Below are 18,612 nucleotides of genomic sequence, written 5' to 3' on the forward strand. Positions count from 1 at the left end.
TACTTTGCAACTTTTGCGATATTACGGCTACGGCTAGTCTTTGTTATAAGATGGTGGTCTCCTATATTGGGTTCTTGGGTTTTAAACACTCGGCTGATGGACAGACCGTAAATGGCAGGGGCTACACTGTAGAGGACCGTGATTATACTGGCCTGCTGGCCTTTGCCTAAATTGCTGTAAGTGATACAAAAAAATACGCTTGAAAAAAATACGGAAATCTAGACATTTCCGTCATTTTATTTCAAAAAAAAAAAAAAAAAAAGCAAGCGTACCAATTAAGACTAAAAACTTGTATTGCGCGCTTGCCGTTGCTTGACTAGCTATTTAACGTTTTTATTCCAGTTTAATAGTTACTGAATGACTACAATGTCTTCATTAAACAGCGCGTTCTTGAAAGAAAAAGAAGAAGTAAGGGTTGATTAATACACTACACTCCTGCTAACATTTAAGAAGTACATAAACGCTGCAATCCACATGTTAGGATCAACCGGGCTACCAGTCAACCTTAATAAAGCTTGCGACCAATTAGCTGATTGCATCATTGATTTCTATGACAACACCATATCACTGTTTGCCTACAGGACAGCTTGATGTCGTAAAATTGGATCAATCTCTAAGAACATCTCCTCCTGACTGGTCTTTTAATGGTAAGTAATTGCAATTGAAGAGGTTTAAGTATTCTAAGAGTGTTTAATTTTATAAAATGGCAATATATTTCGACGTTGGTGAAATTTTTAAGCACAAATAAACCTCACTTTTTAAGATAAAAGTGTGCCAATTTTCGTACAATGGTTGAATTAAATTCACTTAAGTTACACTGGTGCACCTTATCTACTTCATATGTCATTTTGGAGAAACACCCTTTTCTAAGGAAACGCATCATATGATTTCGCATAAAACAAAGACCAAGCACGCCGGAAATATTGGGACTCTTTTTTTTTACGGTCTTGGCTTCAATTCTTATTTCGGCAACTTGTTTATGTATTTTTCTTTCCCTTTTTTTTTCTTTTTTTATGAACCCACAATTAAGTAAGGCCTTGCTCTTCTCTTCTGTTTCATCTTTTTCTTTTTTTAATTCCAAGTCATGGACCAAATAGCTCAAAGAAACGAAACAGATTACCATCGTTCACAGGTAAAGTAAAAAAGAAGTATAAACTCTCGGTCATTTAAACTCATTGTTTTGAATCTAGTCAAATTTTGCTAATGGGTTTTCGCCTCCTAATCGCTCGCTAGCCAACGCAAATGGTGGGTATAGAGCCTCCATGTCGAATTTGACTACTTCAAGGCCAAGCGGGACAGAAGAATGGAAGAAATCGAGTTCTGATAGGATCACTGCCACTAAAATTGAAAGTTGGAAAATGTCTGGTAAACCACGTCATGCCCAACTTCAACATGTAGTGCAAGAGGAAGACCCAAGGAATAGAAGGCAGTCAGCTCCTTTATTTAATTCTCCTTATCAGCATCATCCTAAACCTTTACCGCAAGAACCATCACCTGTTGTTCAACATAATGTTTACCCTCCTCCCGTTATGGGTGAACCATTTACGCAAGCCCCTTTTCATTTAACCACTCCTATACAACAACATCATCGTCCGGTGTACGCGCATAATGAAATGTATCCACCCACAACACCGTATATGCCAGCAAATGAATTCGTACCACCTCCTTTAGTAGATTATCAGCATTACCACCACCACCAACCAGAATATATTCCTCCTCCTCCTCCTCAACAACAACCATTGTATAATGAATTTTCACCCCAAGATTACCCTCCACAACCTTATAATGAATATCCTATTGTAGATTATCCTCCACAACACCAACATCATCCCATAGCAGACTATTCTCCACAACAACAGCATCGTCCAATTGGAGAATATCCCCCGCAGCAGCCATATAAGGAAATTCCACTTCAGGATTATCCATCACAACAACCCATCGTGTCAGAACATGATGCACCTGTTGCTAAGCCAGAGTTAAAGCCTCAGAAGAAAAAAGATGCCAAGCCAGAGAGTAAGGAACTTACTCCCTCTTTTTTAAAAAAAAAATGTGTAACACAAGTTAATGCTTAATAATAGAAAAAGTGCGTCAGATTACAGTCCAGTCGATAAATATAGAACATCGAGTTTGGATTGATGTCTTGCCAGCGGAAACAGGCCTATCATTAGCTGAAAAGATCCATATTATCGCCACTTTTAGAACACGAAAAATTGTTTCTATCACTTCAGCATCGGGAAGAAAGGTACCATTGGACAACCGACCTGTGTTTGGAAGTTGGATGGATATGGAGAATTTTGTAGATGGTGAGCGTTGGACCGTAGAATGGAGAGAGAATGACAGAGGCGTGGTCGATAGATTTATGTCGAAAATCGTTCAAAGTAAACGAAGAGATTAAAAGAGCTTGTGTTTGTACTACTTTATGCAGTTAAATTTACGAACTAATAGCATGTCAACTTAATCTGATCATTTCAATTAAACTTTAAATAATTGTCCTTTTGAAACTTGACTAAAATAGAAATAACAAATTTATATCGAATTGAAGGACTAAATAAAATCGATTATGGTGTTTATAAACTTCTTTCTCGACAACTCATGTATCTCACTACTCACTATGCTAAACTCCCCACGGAATATCTACAATAGAAAAAAAATAAAAATAAAAAAACCACCGGTTTTAGATTAAACACTCCAGTTCGTCATTACGGCTTTATCCGATCAAACAATCAAATGCCTGATACACTATTTTTTTTATTACGGATAATACAACATATTTTTATAGTGAAATGTAGTAAGATTAATTTTCGAATTTTTATATTTGTTGGTATATATTAGATGAGTTTCAACAGTGACCCATATATATTGTTTCAAGCCATAAAACACACACACACACACATTGGACTTACCTAGGCTGATTTATATCAAAAGCTCCCGGTAAAGTTCCTGACTGAGGCTCGCAAGTCGTGTCTCTAATGCCGCCAGATCAGGGTCGTAAGTTGTGTGACTAATGCAGCCAGATTAGTAACATTAATTAAAAAATAATAATAATAATAATCATTGTATATAAGGTGGAAAATGTATACTTTAATTCATTGTCTCGCTCGTCTTCGTCTTCGTAAAGTAAGCTAGGTGAATGGTCGTCGCTATGAACTGATCGAGGTGGGCCAAGATCAAGACAGTTCTGAACCGACGGTGTATCACGAGGCGTGCTAGAAATTGATGTTGCTGATCGATGAAGACTGTATTCTGATGTACCGTGAACCGACATGCTATAAACAGAATTGTGTTCTTGCTGTTGTTGTTGTGGTGATGGAGGAGGGGGGATGGAAGGTAGACGTGTACTATGAATAGATGAACCCGAATAGCGAGAGGCTTGACTTGAGATGGACGGTTGTAGGGTAGCATGAAACAGAAGTTCGGCTTCTTCATCTCGTGCTCTTCGTAGAGTGGATATGGTTTGTGCGTCTAATACGATGGAATCGTCGTCTTCGTCTTTAAGCATATCATGAGTGGCTATACTCATAACATCGTCTTCCATGGTGTGTGGAGGTCGAGAGTAATTCGTATTTGAATAGTAACTGAGGCTGTCAACGTATTCATGACGTGCTCTTTTACGAAAACGTTGTACTTCGGGAACATTTTTCAGAGCAGTCTCACTTGGACTCAGTACTGGCAGTGCATCATATTTCTTTTGAAGGTCAGAATAACGGCTGTGGAAGGTTCCAGAGGGAAGACGAGCCTTTTTGATTATTTCTTGTCGACTGTTGTTGGCGAAGTTGATAGTAGTAGGTTCTGAACTGACTTTTTCTACTACTGGTTTAACTAGAACATACGGGGAAAAAGGTTAAAATATAAACGTATATATATGAAGCATGGTTTTCTTTATTACATTTTTTAATGTTTTGGTTCTCTCTCGCAGGTGACAACACGAGTTTTCTTTTCCTGATCTAGGTGAAAGGGAGGAGGGGAGGGAGGAGGTGTACCCCGTCTTCATTCATTTTGAAAAAAAAAAGGAAAGAAAGAAAGAAAGAAAGAAAGAAACAACAGGTGCTCAAAAAAAAAAAAAAAAAAAAAAAAAACAATTTATCAATTTTAGCACCGTGAGAACCAACTTTATGTAATTTGCGCAGCAAAAAGCACATATAAAAAAGCGACTGTTTTTTTTATTCTTCTTTCCAACAACTTAAAGAAGCTCTTGTCGCCAAGAAAAAAAGAACCTTCCGCTGCTTCAGAGTTTGTCAAAAACCTCAAAGCGCTTCACTTTAACGCAGAGCGTTACAACAGCAACAACAATTAGTGACTATGTAATAATCGTATACATTTTTGGTTAATCAATGATAACTTCAAGATAGCACTAGAGATATGAACACAGCAGACAGTCTTTTATATAAATACTCGTATATTTCATTTATTAATAAAGGACAATCTTATAAACAGTCTCAAACTACTTCTATAGTCTTTTTATAATTTAACCTTACCTTAAAACACAACATTTTTTAGTTTGAATTCTACTATGTCTGCTCAACAATCTCCTATCCAATCTCCTGCTGCTCATGAACAACAAAACGATGTTCATCGTGATAAAGTTCCTTCTGTTGCTCGTGACGAAGACACTGTGATGTCCGAAAATGATTCTGATCATTCCTCTTCTGCTCTCTCTGCTGCTGGTAGTTCTGATGGTCCCAGAATCAACATCAATACTGAGTACACTGCCGGTATGCTCCTCGAGTCTGCTCAAGAAGACTTTGAACGTAAGAAAAATAGTTATTATATCTGTCTTGGTAACTATTTGGCTCTGTCCAAGGTGGATGCTCGTTCGGATGTAAGCAAGAACGCATCAATTTTGTCTAAGGAGGCCCTAGCTCTTTACAAGGATGCTGAAGAAACCTTGAAGAACCTTCGTGAAGAAAACTCGCCTTCTGCCCCGGTACAAGATGAACGAAGCCGTTTCGTGCCCAACAACCTTCCTTTCCTGCAGCTGAAGTCAGACCTGTATTTGGAAAAGCCCTCTCGTGAACTCTTTGACTCGGTGTACGATTTTTGTCAGGAGTTCGTAACTGTTTTGGAAGCCCACGCGTTGGTTTTGGATGACTCTTGGGAACGTCTCCTTCCTTCGTGCCTAACCAAGGAAACAAGAGTATGGTTTGAAGACAATCTGAAGGGCAAGTCCATGAGTTGGAAATTGGCTGAAGGTCAACTCTTGGACTATTGTGACACTCCTTTTCGAAAGTTCGTTAACATGGGTCGTGTTTGGTCAATGAAGCAAGGACCAAAGGAGTCAGTTCGCGCGTTTGGAGCTAAATTTCAGAAATTTAGACGCCAAGCCTCTTTGGAAGATGGTATCCAATTGGTTCTCTGCTTTTGGTGGAATCTGCGTCCGGAAGTCTGACAAGCCTGTATGATCCCGCTCTCATCCAATTATGGAACCAAGATGCCATCGAAGGTCGAGGAAATCATTTCGTTGGTAAGTACCACGACTTTTGACACCTATTCTTTGTTGAAGAACGACGCTGAGACCAGTCCTGTTTCAGAGTGGAAATCTTTCGCCGAAAGAAATGGTGCTTCTTCTTCTTCTGGTGCTGGTAAGGGTAAGAAAAGATCTTCCTCTTCTGGTGATGCGGGTAAGAAATCCAAGAAGACTTGGAATTTCAAGGCTGCATTGAAAGATAACATTTGCTTTTCGTGTAAGTCTCCTTGGGAGAAAGGACACTCCTGTCCTGAAAGGGAACGATATCTTGAGACCAGGGTATCTCGAATGGCAACTCGTTCTAGTGGGTCACCAAGCTCTTCTTCTGGTTCTGTGGCTAGACCTTCTTCTTCTTCTCGCTCGTTGGAGGACAATACAAGTGCTTTGTCGATGATGGCTCTTGATTGTAAGTACAACTATAAAGACATGACTATTAAAAAAGATTTTAAGAACATGAGCACTAATATTACCTTTCCTATTCTTGTCAATAATTCTATTAGAACCATCTCGTTGTTGGACTGTGGTGCCACGTTTAGTTCTGTGGATGTGAATTTTTGTACGAAGAATAGTATACCTATTAGTTATGTAACACAAGTTAATAAAAAATTTGTAAACAAAGATAATGTGCATAAATATTTTATACGTTTAGCTGATAGTAACACTTACGTGAAAAGAATCGGTACTTGTGTAATGAATGTTTCTTGTAATAGTAAGACTATTCAACGTGAGTTCGAAGTAATGAACTTGACTAATAGTAACGAGTATGATTTCAGTATTGGTACTGATTATATGTTTTCTCTTGGAATTGGTATTTATGGTTTACCTTTAGTCTATGATGATAAAGATTCAACCGAAGAAAGACTTGAAGCTGATAGGCGCTTTAACAATAAGAGTGATCTTCTTCAATCCATTGAAAGAGAAAATGAGTTAAAGGAAAATAATCCCGCTGTTGGTCCCAAAGAGTTTGAGGAAGCTATGGATTTTATTCAAGGATATGTTAAGAACAATCAAGCTATCCCTAAAGGATCGTTTGTACCATACCTGAAAGTGTTGTTTGCTTGGATACTCCGGAAAATGCTACTGCCTTCAGAAGTCCTTATCATATTCCTATTTCAATGCAAGGTGTCGTTGATGAACAGGTGAAAGAATGGATCGAGAATGGAATCATTGAAAGAGCTCCTGCAAACACGGAATGGAATACACCTTTGACTGTAGTCAAGAAGACAAATGGTAAAGGTGAAGTGACTGGTTATCGTGTATGCCATGATCCCAGATTAGTGAATACTCTATTGAAGTCAATTGATCGTATGCCTCTGCCTCTTATTGGTGAACTGTTTGAAGATTTGAAAGGTGCTAATATCTATTCAACTCTTGACTCGAAGTCTGCATTCAACTCTTTGCGTTTGAACTCAACGGATGCACATAAGATCAGTTTCACATGGCGTGGTGTACAGTATAAGCCTATCGGAACAGTATTTGGTATCAAGCATGTTAGTTCAAAGTTTCAAACAACCATGAGTATAGCTTTGGAAGGTTTACCTTTTGTAAGATTTTTTGTGGATGACATTGTTTGTGCTAGTAAGACGTTTGAGGAACATAAAGAACACTTGAAGCAAGTTATTGAGAGATTAACAAGGGTCAATTAGAAATTAAATCCTAAGAAATGCCATTTCTTTCAAAAGGAGATTTATTTACGTTGGTTTTGAACACGCGTTAATTTCTCAGTATCACCCTAGAGCTAATGGTGCAAGTGAAAGAGCTGTACAGTCTGCAGTAAACACCATTAAGAAGCAAATAGTTGGTAATGTTGCTGACTGGGACTTAAAGGTGCCTTCTGCTCAATTGTTTTTGAATAGCAAGTATAACGCTAGAACTAAGAGTACTCCATTTTTGTTAAAGTTTGGTAGGAATCCAAATGATTTTGAAGACATTGTCAGTGAGAAGAGAAATTAACAAGCACGTTATTTACAAGGTTACTTTTAGAAATCCAGACAAAGAGAAACGCAATGAAGCCATAAAAAAAATTAATGAATGTAACGAATATACCCCAAGATGTAGGTGTGCCACATTAAAAAATGCATTGAAAGAAAAACACATCTCAAGAATGCCCTTGAGACAAATTATTATCTGATTGAGACCAGACATTAAATCATTAAAAGAAAGTTCCAAAGTTCCATATCACTTTTCATGTGTTCTATCATAACGACATCTTCACATTTGACGATAGAAGTAGAAATACTTTTGACTAACTACCTTCATCATCTCAAGCATGTACTTAGATAAAGGTCGGGAACGAGCATTATTATGGAAAAATATTTCGCTATACGTATGTAAGAAGTGCATGCACCCAAAACGAGAAATAGGTAGCTGCTGTGATAGGTTGTTAGCATGAAGCAGATGCATATATTTTAAGTAGGTGATTTTCTATCGTATAAATCTAAACCGCGACCAATTAAGTCTAACAAAACAGAAGCGATGGCAAGCAAAATATGGAGAGGCGCCAGTCATCTTTTAGACAACGATTATACTTTATGTTTATCAAAGTGGGCTTAAAAAGTATATAAATGCAAATGACGCCTGCTGTTTATGAGACTACATGCGATGATCCCGGCTTTTAAATTGCAGCTAAAGTACAAACTAGTTAGACCAAATATGACATTTGCACCTGCAGCTTTTAGAAAAAAGAACTTTTCCTTTGATGAGATCAGTGCAAACAGAAACACTTTTATACGTTATAATGTGTTAAGACACCTTAAATATAGCAAAAAAAAAATAGCACCCCTTAAAGAAATACAATATTTCCAAAGAGACGGTGAAGGACCAGTATCCACCCAAAAATGATATACATATATAGGAGATCATTTAGTGAATAATACGAGTACTATCTCTAGTAAATATGAGAAAATTATATTAATTTGCATTCATTGTTTGTTCGTGTAACAAAACTTGCTGATATAAATGCTTGGTATCAATATGGTTAAAGCATATTAACACTGTGATCCCTACATTACTTAAGAATTGAACTAACCATTCGATCGGTTTGCATGCATACGCATGGTGTAACTAGGTGATCCACAAAGACTTCTCCTTAAAAAAAGCGTATATAAATAAGCACAATGAATATAATTTATTTTCTAATACAAACACAAGAAAGAAAAAGATGATGTACAAAATTCTTCTGTCGTGCGCTTTATTGGTAGTATCAGCAACAACTGTCTTGGGTTGTGACAGAGCTTGTACTTTCTCAAGTCAAAATGGGGATCAATGCTTTTATACTTGCACCAATGCTTGTAACCAATCACCAGCACATCATAAAATGCAATTTTTAAATGCTTTGGCAAACAAAGGACATCAGTGTCACCCTAATGGTGCAGCCTCGTTAGCTTGCGAGAAAACTCCTTCTTTCGGTGTCTGCCCTTCTCATTCCTGGAGTTGTGGCCGTGGGTGTTAAAACTGAACAGTTCCGTTTGCGTCACAAATTTAAAACTAGACGTATCGTTTTTTTTTTGAAAGCCTCATTTAAATAAATATTTTCTTCGTACATAAGAATTGTATCTGAGTAATTTAACAGATCAGCACTTGAACTGATATGAGAGACAGAGAATAAGTCATTTATTTTTACCGTTGGATGAGGGAGCATCTTGTAATCCAGCACTTGGTCTTCTGAAGGGCTCAAAAGATGTGTTTGTGAAACAGGGCAAATCCCAAAATTTGATTGAATGATCATTACTGCCCGAGATCAAATAATTTCCAGACGTAGTCAAGGACAAGACAATGCCTTCATGGTCACATGAACTTTCTCTAAATAGAAATCCTTCACCCCAGATCTTGATGGATCCATCAGCCGAAGCACTCACACATCCAGGACCTTTGATAGATACGGCCAATACATCATCCGTATGAGCCATGACATATTGAATCATTTGATGCGTCTCTAAATCCCAAATTTGAACATCGCCACCTTAAACACCACAGAACAGATAACCATCCTCTGATAATGCTAGACATAACACTCCCTTGTCTGCGTTACCCTTTAATATGTGAATTAATTTGATGCCGTCGGGTTGGATAGCCCAAATCTTGACATCGCCATCACCGGAACCACTGCTAAGGACTTCACCTTCCATGTTGGGAATATCCTTTGCATGCAATAAACAATATAAATAACTGTCATGTGCATTACTGCATACGTTTTTTTTTCGCGGATAACACATTTAATCACATCTCTGTCTGATTCGGCTTGTAATCGATCCTCCTCGTCATGACCTTCCCTATCCTCGAAGAAATTGATGGTTCCAACTTTACGAGGTGAATTGGGAACGATTGAAATATCTGTATTGGAGCCGTGTGTTTGTGGATCGGCGAAATCGTACCATTGAATGCTGGTGTTTTGGCTACCGAAATAGATTTTTTTGGTGGTGTCAGAACAGACGACAGAAAAGATGTCACCGACGTCGTGACATGATTGGATTAGATAAGCGCATTTTAATGTTTCTGTGTTCCAAACTCTGACAGTACCATCACATATACCGTAATCTTTAACATATTTAATTTACAGGCTTTACACTATCCGAAGAGTGGCTTCATCCGTTAGTTTCCTGACGTATGTATAAATATTCATTGCTATAAAAAGCTGCGAGAAAAGCTTCGTCTGACGACACAGTTTCTCCCAAATGGACTTTGACCAAGTAACGCATTGTTGAAACAGGTCAATCGCAAAATGGATGCTATCGGGTAGCTGAGTGCAGATTCTCGTACAAGCAACGAAACATTATGGCTTGGATGAACAAAAAGAAATCAAAAGCAATTGTAAACTCGTAACAAGGAACAATGTTCTCCTCTATAGATTCACTTTCCATTGAGTTCTGCAAATGTTTTCTTCTTCATTTTAAAAATAAAAGCATTGAGTTTCAAAGTGAGAAAAGGTTCTTTTATTTTAAAAAAAAAAGAGGGGAATATCCAAGCGTGCATTATTAAAAAAAAAAAGTCGTTTTTTTTTTTTATTCTATCACTCCTATTCATTCCTAGGCCGTTGGGCCTTCCCTTGCCCATGCCCCTATGCGGCTATGAGCTCACTCAATCAGTTCCGCAGCTGGAAACGGAACTGACAAGCTTACTTTATCTAAATATTTTTTTTTCTTAATAGGACAGCAAAAATTATACAAAGCTCAACTTGTGGTTACAAAAATAAAAAATTTTTCTCCGCCTATTTTTTTTTTTTTTGCTCTTTTCTTATTAAAGTTTAAACAAAACATATAATAAAAAGATTATAATACTCAGAAAGATTGTTTACAGCTGCTTTTTGTATAAGATTTGTATCTTTTTTTGCTCAAGAAGCTACAATGTACAGTGCCTGAACAAAAAAAAAAGAGCATGAAAACGGACCTATAAAAGCGGGGATAGATTTTTTTTTTTTGAAAAGCAGCTCTTCTTTCGTGTGCTTTAAAATGCCATTCTTCATAAAAACAATAGCGCGTAAGGTCCAAGAAAGGTCAAGCAACACAGCCCTACACTTTATACAACACACAACTATAAACTATTTGTGTCCATTTTATGCAAACTATATTCAACTCAAGGAAAACCATCATAGCTTTTATTGACGCATTCTTTTAGCCCAAGACAGTGAGTGCTTTAGCCTACCTGCATGTAACATGGACTAAAGACAACCTGAAAAGTAAAGGTTAAAATTGTCTTTCTAACAAATCCTTTTTTCTTTAAAGAGCGATCCATCAAGTCAGAGCTTTTTCGTGATTACCGTAACAATTTTAAAGGCGAATGCTTCTTCCAAAGAACCACTGTACAAAAAAAAAAAAAAAAAAAAAAAAAAAAAAAGGATCTGCAGCAAGACAACCATTCCTTGTAACAGTAATGCCATCAGCACATAGGTTCAACAGCGTTTCTACTATACTGCATAAAGTGTGTACAGTAATGACCAAGGGGATACCCTTTAGAGATGATATCGCATTGGCCTTGTTGAGGGTATTATACCCAAGGAGTGTTTGAGAGAATTGCTGAAGACTCATCGACAAATTGAAGCTTGAGTACTTTTCGCATAAAAAAAAGTGAAGGTGAAGTTTCTCTTATAAAAAGTAGCGTGTGCGCTGAGGATATCATTATAAATTGATACCATCGTAAGCTTTGTGTATTCCATCGTATAAAGATATGCACTTTCTTAATGGTGTGCTTCTTTTGAATGTAAGGGATGAGGCTATCAAATTAAATGAATTGTAGGGTATACTATACTGTAAAAAAATGCACTGGACCTTTTTTTTTTTTTTTTTTTTTTTACGGGGAGGAATATCAGTAAAATATAAAAGAGTGCTGTTACTTAGATCGTATAAATATAATAATCTACGATATAGACCAGCGCACAATAAAGAGATGAATGAAACCCAAATATGTGCCTGATTAGAAATATAAGCACTTTTTAAAAATATACTTGAGAATCTTTTTGTAGTGATGGAGTTTACAGAAAAAAAAAATACAAATGATAAATGATCTTCCAACCCGAAGAAGCCTACTATTCAAATTACCCTACCAACCGCTGATAGATCCTACTATAAAACCCCAAATATGTGCCTGATTAGAAATATAAGCACTTTTTAAAAGTAGACTTGAGAATATTTATGTACCGCGACCATGCAGATAACCATTTCTAAAAACTTGAGCGGATGTATGATTTTTGCGTTAAGATTTTCAATTCTATAATGATTTGTAGGGTAGTTCTAGTTTATTATATATTATATACAAGGCTTTTTTTTCTTGGGGGGATATGAAATAAATTAGTTTAATCTCCAGTTCGCAATGGCATCATTTAATCCACTGTATTCCGGGCAAGTAATTTCATCTAAAAAAAGAAGTTGCCATTAGTAAAGATAATATATATTTATACATATAACACTATAACGTACCTGATGTATAAGCACGTCCAGCCAAACCATAAGTTTGGACGAGGTATTCCCATAAGAATGGGGTGACAATGGAGATACCACCAGTGAAATTACCGCGAGGTCTAGCACGATGATTCATTTTATCTGGGTTTTCGGGATCTTCTAAATCGTTATTGGCAATGGGTCCTTCACCAATTTTACCATCACATAGACGCAAGAACCAGGTCAATAACCATAATCTCTCGACAAAATAGTATTTGTCTTGAACTACCATTTTTCTATCTGCTTGTTCATGATAAAGCACACGCTCTCGAAGACATTGGTTTCTTCTTTCCATCGCTTCTCTACCTTTCTCACTATCATGTGTAAGGGTGTGTAATAAAGTATCAACATGGTGTGATTCACTAGCATCGCCTCTAAATTCACCACACTATTGTACCACTATTAGTAAGCCAACTCACAAAAAAAAAAAAAGCTTTTATGCCTCACTTACCAATCTTTTACAATCGAAACAAAACATTTGCAATACATTCATACGAATCAAAATACCATGTCCCTCAACCGATTTATGATAACTATAAGCACAATCCTTACAACCTACAAATAATTATAATAATAAAAAAAAAGGTAAGTCTTCATGTAAAGTCTTTGTCCTTTCCAATTCACACTTACGGTTTCTGACGTTTCCTTTCCATACATAAAGACATAAACCAGAGTCTTTGCAAGAAGCACCACAAGTGGTACAGTTCAAGTTCTTGGGCAACCAGTTCAAGACTTGTTGGTATTTCACTGCATAAGGTGCCAACACCTTTGGTGTGACATAGCCAATGTGGGGACACATCTTAGAATGAGTAGCATCGCCTGACTTACGAGCATACATTTCCTTCCAGGTTTCGTCAGGAAGTTTATATGTAATTCCAAAATTGTTGTAGAGTCTTTCCTTCCAAACAGCATCGCTATGGGCAATCAACATAAACTTGTGACAGACAAACGAAAAAGTCTTGAGATCTTCTTGAGGAAGATATCCGGCAATGTGAATTAATAATTCATTGTTAATCTTGTGGAAACGCATAGGGAGATAAGCTAGAGATAAAAGAAACACAAAAAAGAAAATCTCAAATTTTTCTGTGCCTTTATTCAGAACCCTCGAGTCTCTTATGATTGGTGGTGTGCTGAAGCGGAAAGGAAAAAAAAAAAAAAAAAAAAAAAAGAGGGCCTGCGGGGTTGGTTGCTTTTGCCTGTGCAAGCCACTCGAGAACCATTCAACACCATCATCAAAAGGCCAAGCCTAATTTTGTCACACAAAATATTATCGAAAGGGTCTGGTTTATTGTGTTTGTAATGTGTATAATAAATTTAATTCTTTTAATTGATAAGACTATGAAGGGTCATACGACATCAAGGCATTTATGCAAATTTCCAGGTACGAAGTGACTGTCTTTACTTTTAGTTAATTATGAGCCATTTTCCAGTCTGGCGACAAGCATCCCCCAAAGTTAAGCTACAATTCCACATTAACTGGCAGGCATTTAATGGGGATATTGAAATAGAGCTTATCAAGCACGGTACAAGATTATAAAACGATGGGACATTTTTGAGAATGATAAAGCGTGGTGCTATACTCTGATAGTTATACTCCAGAGGCGATATCTCCTTCGGCGCTAGTGTCTAATACTACTGCAAAGCCGTTCTAGATCCAGTGAATAAAAAAAAAAATTAGACACCCAAAGAGTCTTATTAAGAAGTATAGATCAATTTATCGATATACCAAAACCCAAACCAAAAAAAGAAACGACGTCTTTTTACGACTACATCAAAGGGTGTTTGTTTAAACCATGTGATAACCATAGTCAAACAATTCAATAGAATGTCAGAATGACGCATCCTAACTGCAATTTATTTATGGCAGTGAATTAGAAATGTCACTGAAATATGATGGCCACATAAAAAGTAAAGGTTCTGATTGATCATATAAGCTTGACCTCAAATTCAGTTCTGTTGGATGCAAAAACTTTATATAATTGAAACCCAGCTCGTTGTCTTTAGGTGAACGACTGAATTTATCCAGGTGAGAAAAAAAAACAGATTGCATCGAAAGATGTTTCGCGTTTCTTCCTTTATTCTGTTTTTCTTCCCATCCACTTTGCTCTACTTGTATCAAATGTGTGTTCCCTCTGCCACGATTGATTTAAGTTCCCAAGCGAACATTGACCAAGTCAAGACAACTCATCTTCACTTAAACTGGAATGTCGACTTCAAGTCTCAAATTCTTTACGGTAGTGTCGTATTGGATTTAGTTACCTCTGTGGAGAATGTCAATAAAGTGGTATTAGACACCAGTTATTTGGATATTCAGTCCGTTACTTTAGGTGAAAAGGAGAGTCTGAAGGTACATAAACATTTTGCTTATCAATCATGGCCTCTTTTATTAAAAAATAAGTTAATGTAGTACCAAGTGGCCGAGAGATATGCTGACTTGGGTTCTGCTTTAACCATCGATGTCCCCGTTATTGAAAAAACAGGTACACAGTTCCAATTGACAATTCAATACGCTACCACAGAAAAATGTACTGCCGTTCAATTCTTGACACCTGAGTAAGGTTTTCCCCCGAGAAAAAAGAAAGGGGCCCCGAAAGAAATTAATCCATTTATACTTTACCAATAGACAAACTCTTGGTGGAAAGCATCCCTACTTATTCTCTCAAAGTGAGCCTGTAAGTTATTTTTTTTTTCCTTCTTCTCAAAAATTCATGCTCATACTGCTTGATTTTTAGATCCACGGTCGTGCTATGATTCCTTGTCAAGATTCACCTAGTGTCAAAGTTACCTACTCTGCCTCAGTTAAATCTGATCTTCCTGTTGTCATGTCTGCCCTCCAAACAGGTATTGATGATGAGCATGATGGAACCAAAACCTATCATTTCCGTCAAAACACCACCATTCCCTCTTACTTGATTGCAATTGCAGTGGGTAATTTGGTAGGCCGTGAAATCGGTCCCCGTTCCAGTGTCTGGTGTGAACCTGAAATGATTGATGCTGCTGCGTGGGAATTCGCTGATACCGAATTGTTCGTTGCCACAGGCGAGGATCTTTTAACTCCTTATGAATGGGGTCGTTATGATCTATTGGTCCTCCCTCCTTCTTTCCCTTACGGTGGTATGGAGGTAAGCAATTATAAAAAAAAAGAAAAGAAAAGGAAGTGTGCTGATTTGAATGAAAAACTATAATAGAACCCTTGCCTCACATTTGTTACACCAACCTTGTTGGCCGGTGATAAGAGTGCTGTCAATGTAATTGCGCATGAAATCTCTCATAGTTGGATGGGCAATTTGGTTACCACTAATTCTTGGGTACAGAAAAAAAAAACTGTAATATATTGTAATGCTATAAAAATGGTTTCTAATAGAACTTTTATAGAAACATTATTGGTTGAATGAAGGTTGGACTGTATTTATTGAACGTAAAATTCTTGGTCGTCTTCACGGTGAAGCTACTCGACAATTCGAGGCTTTGAGTGGCCTCAAATCTTTGCAAGAAAGTGTTGATTTATTCGGTCCTGATTCATTAAAGACTGTATTAAACCCTGATCTTCGTGGCGGTGCTAATCCCGACGATTTTTTCTCCAAGGTCCCTTATGGTAAGAAGACAGGAAGGATAAGTATGCGTAATATATACTAAAAGCGTTATATTGCGAGTAGAAAAGGGTTTCAACTTCTTGTATCATATTGAAAAGGTGGTCGGCGGACCCTCTATTTTCGAGCCTTATATGAAGGCTTATGTAAAGCACTTTGCCTCTACTTCCATCTCTACCCAAGATTGGCAAGAGTTTTTATTCGCCTACATGGAAGAGACTCATGGTCCATCCATGGTCGAAAAATTAAATACAATTGATTTTGACGCCTGGATTAACAAGCCCGGTATGCCTCCTGTGGACCCCCAATTCGATACTTCACTTGCCGATGCCTGTTATGACCTTGCTAAGCGTTGGGACGAAGCACGCGATGCAGATCTGAGCCAATTCTCTCCCAAGGATATCGAGGACTTTTCTGCCAGCCAAAAGATCGTGTTCTTGGAACGTTTGACAGATGCCAAACCTTTGCCTCACGCTTTGATTATCAAGATGGATGAATTGTATAACTTGACAAGCAACCATAACGCGGATTTACGTCTTCGCTGGCAACAAATCTGTTTGATGTCCAGTTACGAACCCATCTATCCCGAGGTTGTCAAGTTTGTGACAGAACAAGGCCGTATGAAGTTTGTGCGTCCCTTGTATCGTCTTCTTCATGAAGCGGATAACGGAGCACAATTAGCTGTGGATACTTATTTAGCACACAAGTCCTTTTATCATCCTATTGCCGCACAATTGATCGAAAAAGACATCGGTCTCGTTAAATCTTTATAAATGACAATAAAAAAAATTTGTTTTAGAAGTATTAAGACGTAAAGTTTTATTTGGAAACAAATTTAGTGGTTTAATCGAAAAGACCGAAACCCATATCGTCATCAGACTCTTCCTTTTCTTCTTCCTTCTCCTCAGCAGCGGGAGCATCAGAGGTAGCGGCAGCGGCACCAGAGGCAGCAGCGGCACCACCAGTGGGGACGGAAGACATCTTCTCCAAACCTTCAGCGACGAGCTAGAAAAGAAGAAAGAAAGGGACTTAATAATGGTTGCCATGGTGACAATGTATTTTTTTTTTCATCTATAAATTACCTCGTCAACGTTCTTACCCTTAAGGGCAGAGATCAAAGAGGTTAAACGTTCCTCCTCGGCTTCAACACCAACAGAGGCCATGATGGCCTTGACGTCAGCGGCAGTGGGTTGGGTCTTACCACCGGAAACAAGAAGAAGGTAGGCTGCGAGATACTTCATATTATATAAATTACAATGAATGAAAGAGAAAGATTTTTAAACGAGAGGGGCCAGAGGCCCTACAAAAAAGTATTGGCAAAATTTTTTTCTTCCCCGTGACTCTTTTTCAATATTGATTTTTCTGTGGCGTTTAGGTAATTTAATTTTTTTTATTTTTTATTTTTCCAAAAAAAAAAAAGGTCCTAGTTGAATATCTCAGGTTCGTTGTTTTCTTCTTCGTGGTCTTTCCAGGCCAAACGCATACCACTATTAAAATAAAATAAAAATTCATGTTATTAAGAAGCATGCATTTTTTTTGTGTGTGTTTAATTACCCATCATTCCAATAGACGATATCACTCTGCCAGTTCTTTTGATCCAATTTAGCCACGAATTTAGGGAAATGTTCCTTTGTCCAGCCCAAACTATCTTCCAAAGTTTGAACATAACCTTCCCAGTCATTTTCTAGCGTAATTCCCGATTGCGAAAGACTATCATGGAATTTCAACGAGTGCAGAATAGACTTGATTACATCGTTGGATTCTGCATCCTGATGAAATAAGACATACATTGTATTTTTGCGATAATTCAACAGATAATTCTCATGGCGCATCACATTTACGTTGGCTTCTACTTCGCCCGTAGCACCAAATGCTTGTTCTGCACTGGGACCCAATTTGATTTTGACAGCAATTCCACCCTTCTTACCATAACTGGGTTTGATCCACTCACCAAACATGATCTCGCGATCCTTCAATTGATCATAATCCGATACACCATTGGTATCAATAAATTCTCGACTCAGTAATGTTAATTTGGCTTGGTTCAAAATCTCGAATTTAGCTGCGTGCAGCATTTTGGTGGTGGTCCACAGGTTGATGGGTGAAAGGACTGCAAATACGCAGAATAAAAAGGCAGGTGCATGAGAGACCGAGATGAATCCGACGCCTGTCAGCATGCCTAGTAAATGGGCAGTTGACATTTGGGCATCGTCCTTGGCCACAATATCACCAATATTACCGTTTGGCTGTTTATTGAAGAGTTAATAAATCACAGAATAATCATGTTGTGACACTTACAGAGAAATTCTTGGTAAAGATCATATGGCTTGCTACCCAGATACTTTCATGAATCAGTTCAAACATATTGCCTGTGGCGGCCAATGGTAAGAAAAGTTTTGGTGTAACAATAGATGTGCATAATTGAAGGAACGACCCAACGGAAGAAAAGATCTCGCACACCTTTATATGTAAATACATGTTAAAATCGCGCGATTTTCTTTCTTTTAGAGGTAGGGAATTACTTTACAAATTTCCAGGTTTTAGGATGTGAATCAAAAGAACTTGCATATCGTTTGATGAAGAATAGTTTACCGATTTCACCAATCCCATCCTTCAGCACCCTAAT

At 37.6% G+C, this 18,612-nt stretch overlaps 8 protein-coding genes across 8 annotated transcripts; 3 read left to right on the forward strand and 5 right to left on the reverse strand.

The window, feature by feature from the left end:
- Positions 1-1,084: 1,084 nt before the first annotated feature.
- Positions 1,085-2,395, forward strand: EV154DRAFT_564141 (uncharacterized protein; the record flags this gene model as incomplete). Its single annotated transcript, XM_051605825.1, has 3 exons — positions 1,085-1,132; positions 1,191-2,013; positions 2,079-2,395. 3 exons carry the CDS (start codon positions 1,085-1,087, stop codon positions 2,393-2,395), a joined length of 1,188 nt encoding a protein of 395 aa, XP_051457135.1.
- Positions 2,396-8,611: 6,216 nt separating this feature from the next.
- Positions 8,612-9,222, forward strand: EV154DRAFT_510788 (uncharacterized protein). Its single transcript, XM_051601740.1, has 2 exons — positions 8,612-9,019; positions 9,087-9,222. Exon 1 carries the CDS (start codon positions 8,625-8,627, stop codon positions 8,913-8,915), a length of 291 nt encoding a protein of 96 aa, XP_051457136.1. The 5' UTR covers positions 8,612-8,624; the 3' UTR covers positions 8,916-9,019; positions 9,087-9,222.
- EV154DRAFT_510797 (uncharacterized protein) lies at positions 9,207-9,998 on the reverse strand (the record flags this gene model as incomplete). The annotated part of the gene is made up of 1 exon (XM_051601741.1): positions 9,207-9,998. A coding segment is annotated over one exon (489 nt), but the record flags the coding sequence as incomplete, so codon positions are not given.
- A 1,148-nt stretch (positions 9,999-11,146) lies between these two features.
- Positions 11,147-11,601, reverse strand: EV154DRAFT_245880 (uncharacterized protein). Its single transcript, XM_051594580.1, has one exon. It carries the CDS (start codon positions 11,485-11,487, stop codon positions 11,230-11,232), a length of 258 nt encoding a protein of 85 aa, XP_051457138.1. The 5' UTR covers positions 11,488-11,601; the 3' UTR covers positions 11,147-11,229.
- Positions 11,602-12,894: 1,293 nt separating this feature from the next.
- On the reverse strand, positions 12,895-13,426 carry EV154DRAFT_538300 (uncharacterized protein; the record flags this gene model as incomplete). Its single annotated transcript, XM_051604262.1, is given in 3 exon segments — positions 12,895-12,929; positions 12,949-12,951; positions 13,027-13,426. The coding sequence occupies 3 exon segments, from the start codon at positions 13,424-13,426 to the stop codon at positions 12,895-12,897; spliced, it is 438 nt and encodes a 145-aa protein (XP_051457139.1).
- A 920-nt stretch (positions 13,427-14,346) lies between these two features.
- Positions 14,347-16,790, forward strand: EV154DRAFT_510803 (peptidase family M1-domain-containing protein). The gene is made up of 7 exons (XM_051601742.1): positions 14,347-14,743; positions 14,804-14,949; positions 15,020-15,068; positions 15,129-15,518; positions 15,585-15,704; positions 15,772-15,991; positions 16,053-16,790. The coding sequence occupies exons 1-7, from the start codon at positions 14,453-14,455 to the stop codon at positions 16,757-16,759; spliced, it is 1,923 nt and encodes a 640-aa protein (XP_051457140.1). The 5' UTR covers positions 14,347-14,452; the 3' UTR covers positions 16,760-16,790.
- On the reverse strand, positions 16,776-17,255 carry EV154DRAFT_444216 (60s acidic ribosomal protein-domain-containing protein). Its single transcript, XM_051597051.1, has 2 exons — positions 17,069-17,255; positions 16,776-16,991 (listed from the first exon to the last, which is right to left on the reverse strand). The coding sequence occupies exons 1-2, from the start codon at positions 17,225-17,227 to the stop codon at positions 16,830-16,832; spliced, it is 321 nt and encodes a 106-aa protein (XP_051457141.1). The 5' UTR covers positions 17,228-17,255; the 3' UTR covers positions 16,776-16,829.
- Positions 17,256-17,365: 110 nt separating this feature from the next.
- EV154DRAFT_465322 (uncharacterized protein) lies at positions 17,366-18,350 on the reverse strand (the record flags this gene model as incomplete). The annotated part of the gene is made up of 3 exons (XM_051597687.1): positions 17,366-17,473; positions 17,541-18,232; positions 18,285-18,350. 3 exons carry the CDS (start codon positions 18,348-18,350, stop codon positions 17,410-17,412), a joined length of 822 nt encoding a protein of 273 aa, XP_051457142.1. The 3' UTR covers positions 17,366-17,409.
- Positions 18,351-18,612: the final 262 nt, after the last annotated feature.

The sequence above is a fragment of the Mucor mucedo genome, assembly GCF_025094135.1.
Source record: "Mucor mucedo strain NRRL 3635 chromosome Unknown EV154scaffold_52, whole genome shotgun sequence".
Taxonomy (NCBI): domain Eukaryota; kingdom Fungi; phylum Mucoromycota; class Mucoromycetes; order Mucorales; family Mucoraceae; genus Mucor; species Mucor mucedo.

Excerpts from the sequence above, each read along its gene's own strand:
- EV154DRAFT_510788 (XM_051601740.1), top strand. The coding sequence starts at position 8,625 with ATGATGTACAAAATTCTTCTGTCGTGCGCTTTATTGGTAGTATCAGCA.
- EV154DRAFT_245880 (XM_051594580.1), bottom strand. The coding sequence starts at position 11,487 with ATGAGTCTTCAGCAATTCTCTCAAACACTCCTTGGGTATAATACCCTC.
- EV154DRAFT_510803 (XM_051601742.1), top strand. The coding sequence starts at position 14,453 with ATGTTTCGCGTTTCTTCCTTTATTCTGTTTTTCTTCCCATCCACTTTG. Across the intron at positions 14,950-15,019 it reads GTTCAATTCTTGACACCTGA|ACAAACTCTTGGTGGAAAGC; the intron begins GTAAGGTTTTCC and ends CTTTACCAATAG. Across the intron at positions 15,069-15,128 it reads TATTCTCTCAAAGTGAGCCT|ATCCACGGTCGTGCTATGAT; the intron begins GTAAGTTATTTT and ends CTTGATTTTTAG.
- EV154DRAFT_444216 (XM_051597051.1), bottom strand. The coding sequence starts at position 17,227 with ATGAAGTATCTCGCAGCCTACCTTCTTCTTGTTTCCGGTGGTAAGACC. Across the intron at positions 16,992-17,068 it reads AGGGTAAGAACGTTGACGAG|CTCGTCGCTGAAGGTTTGGA; the intron begins GTAATTTATAGA and ends CTTCTTTTCTAG.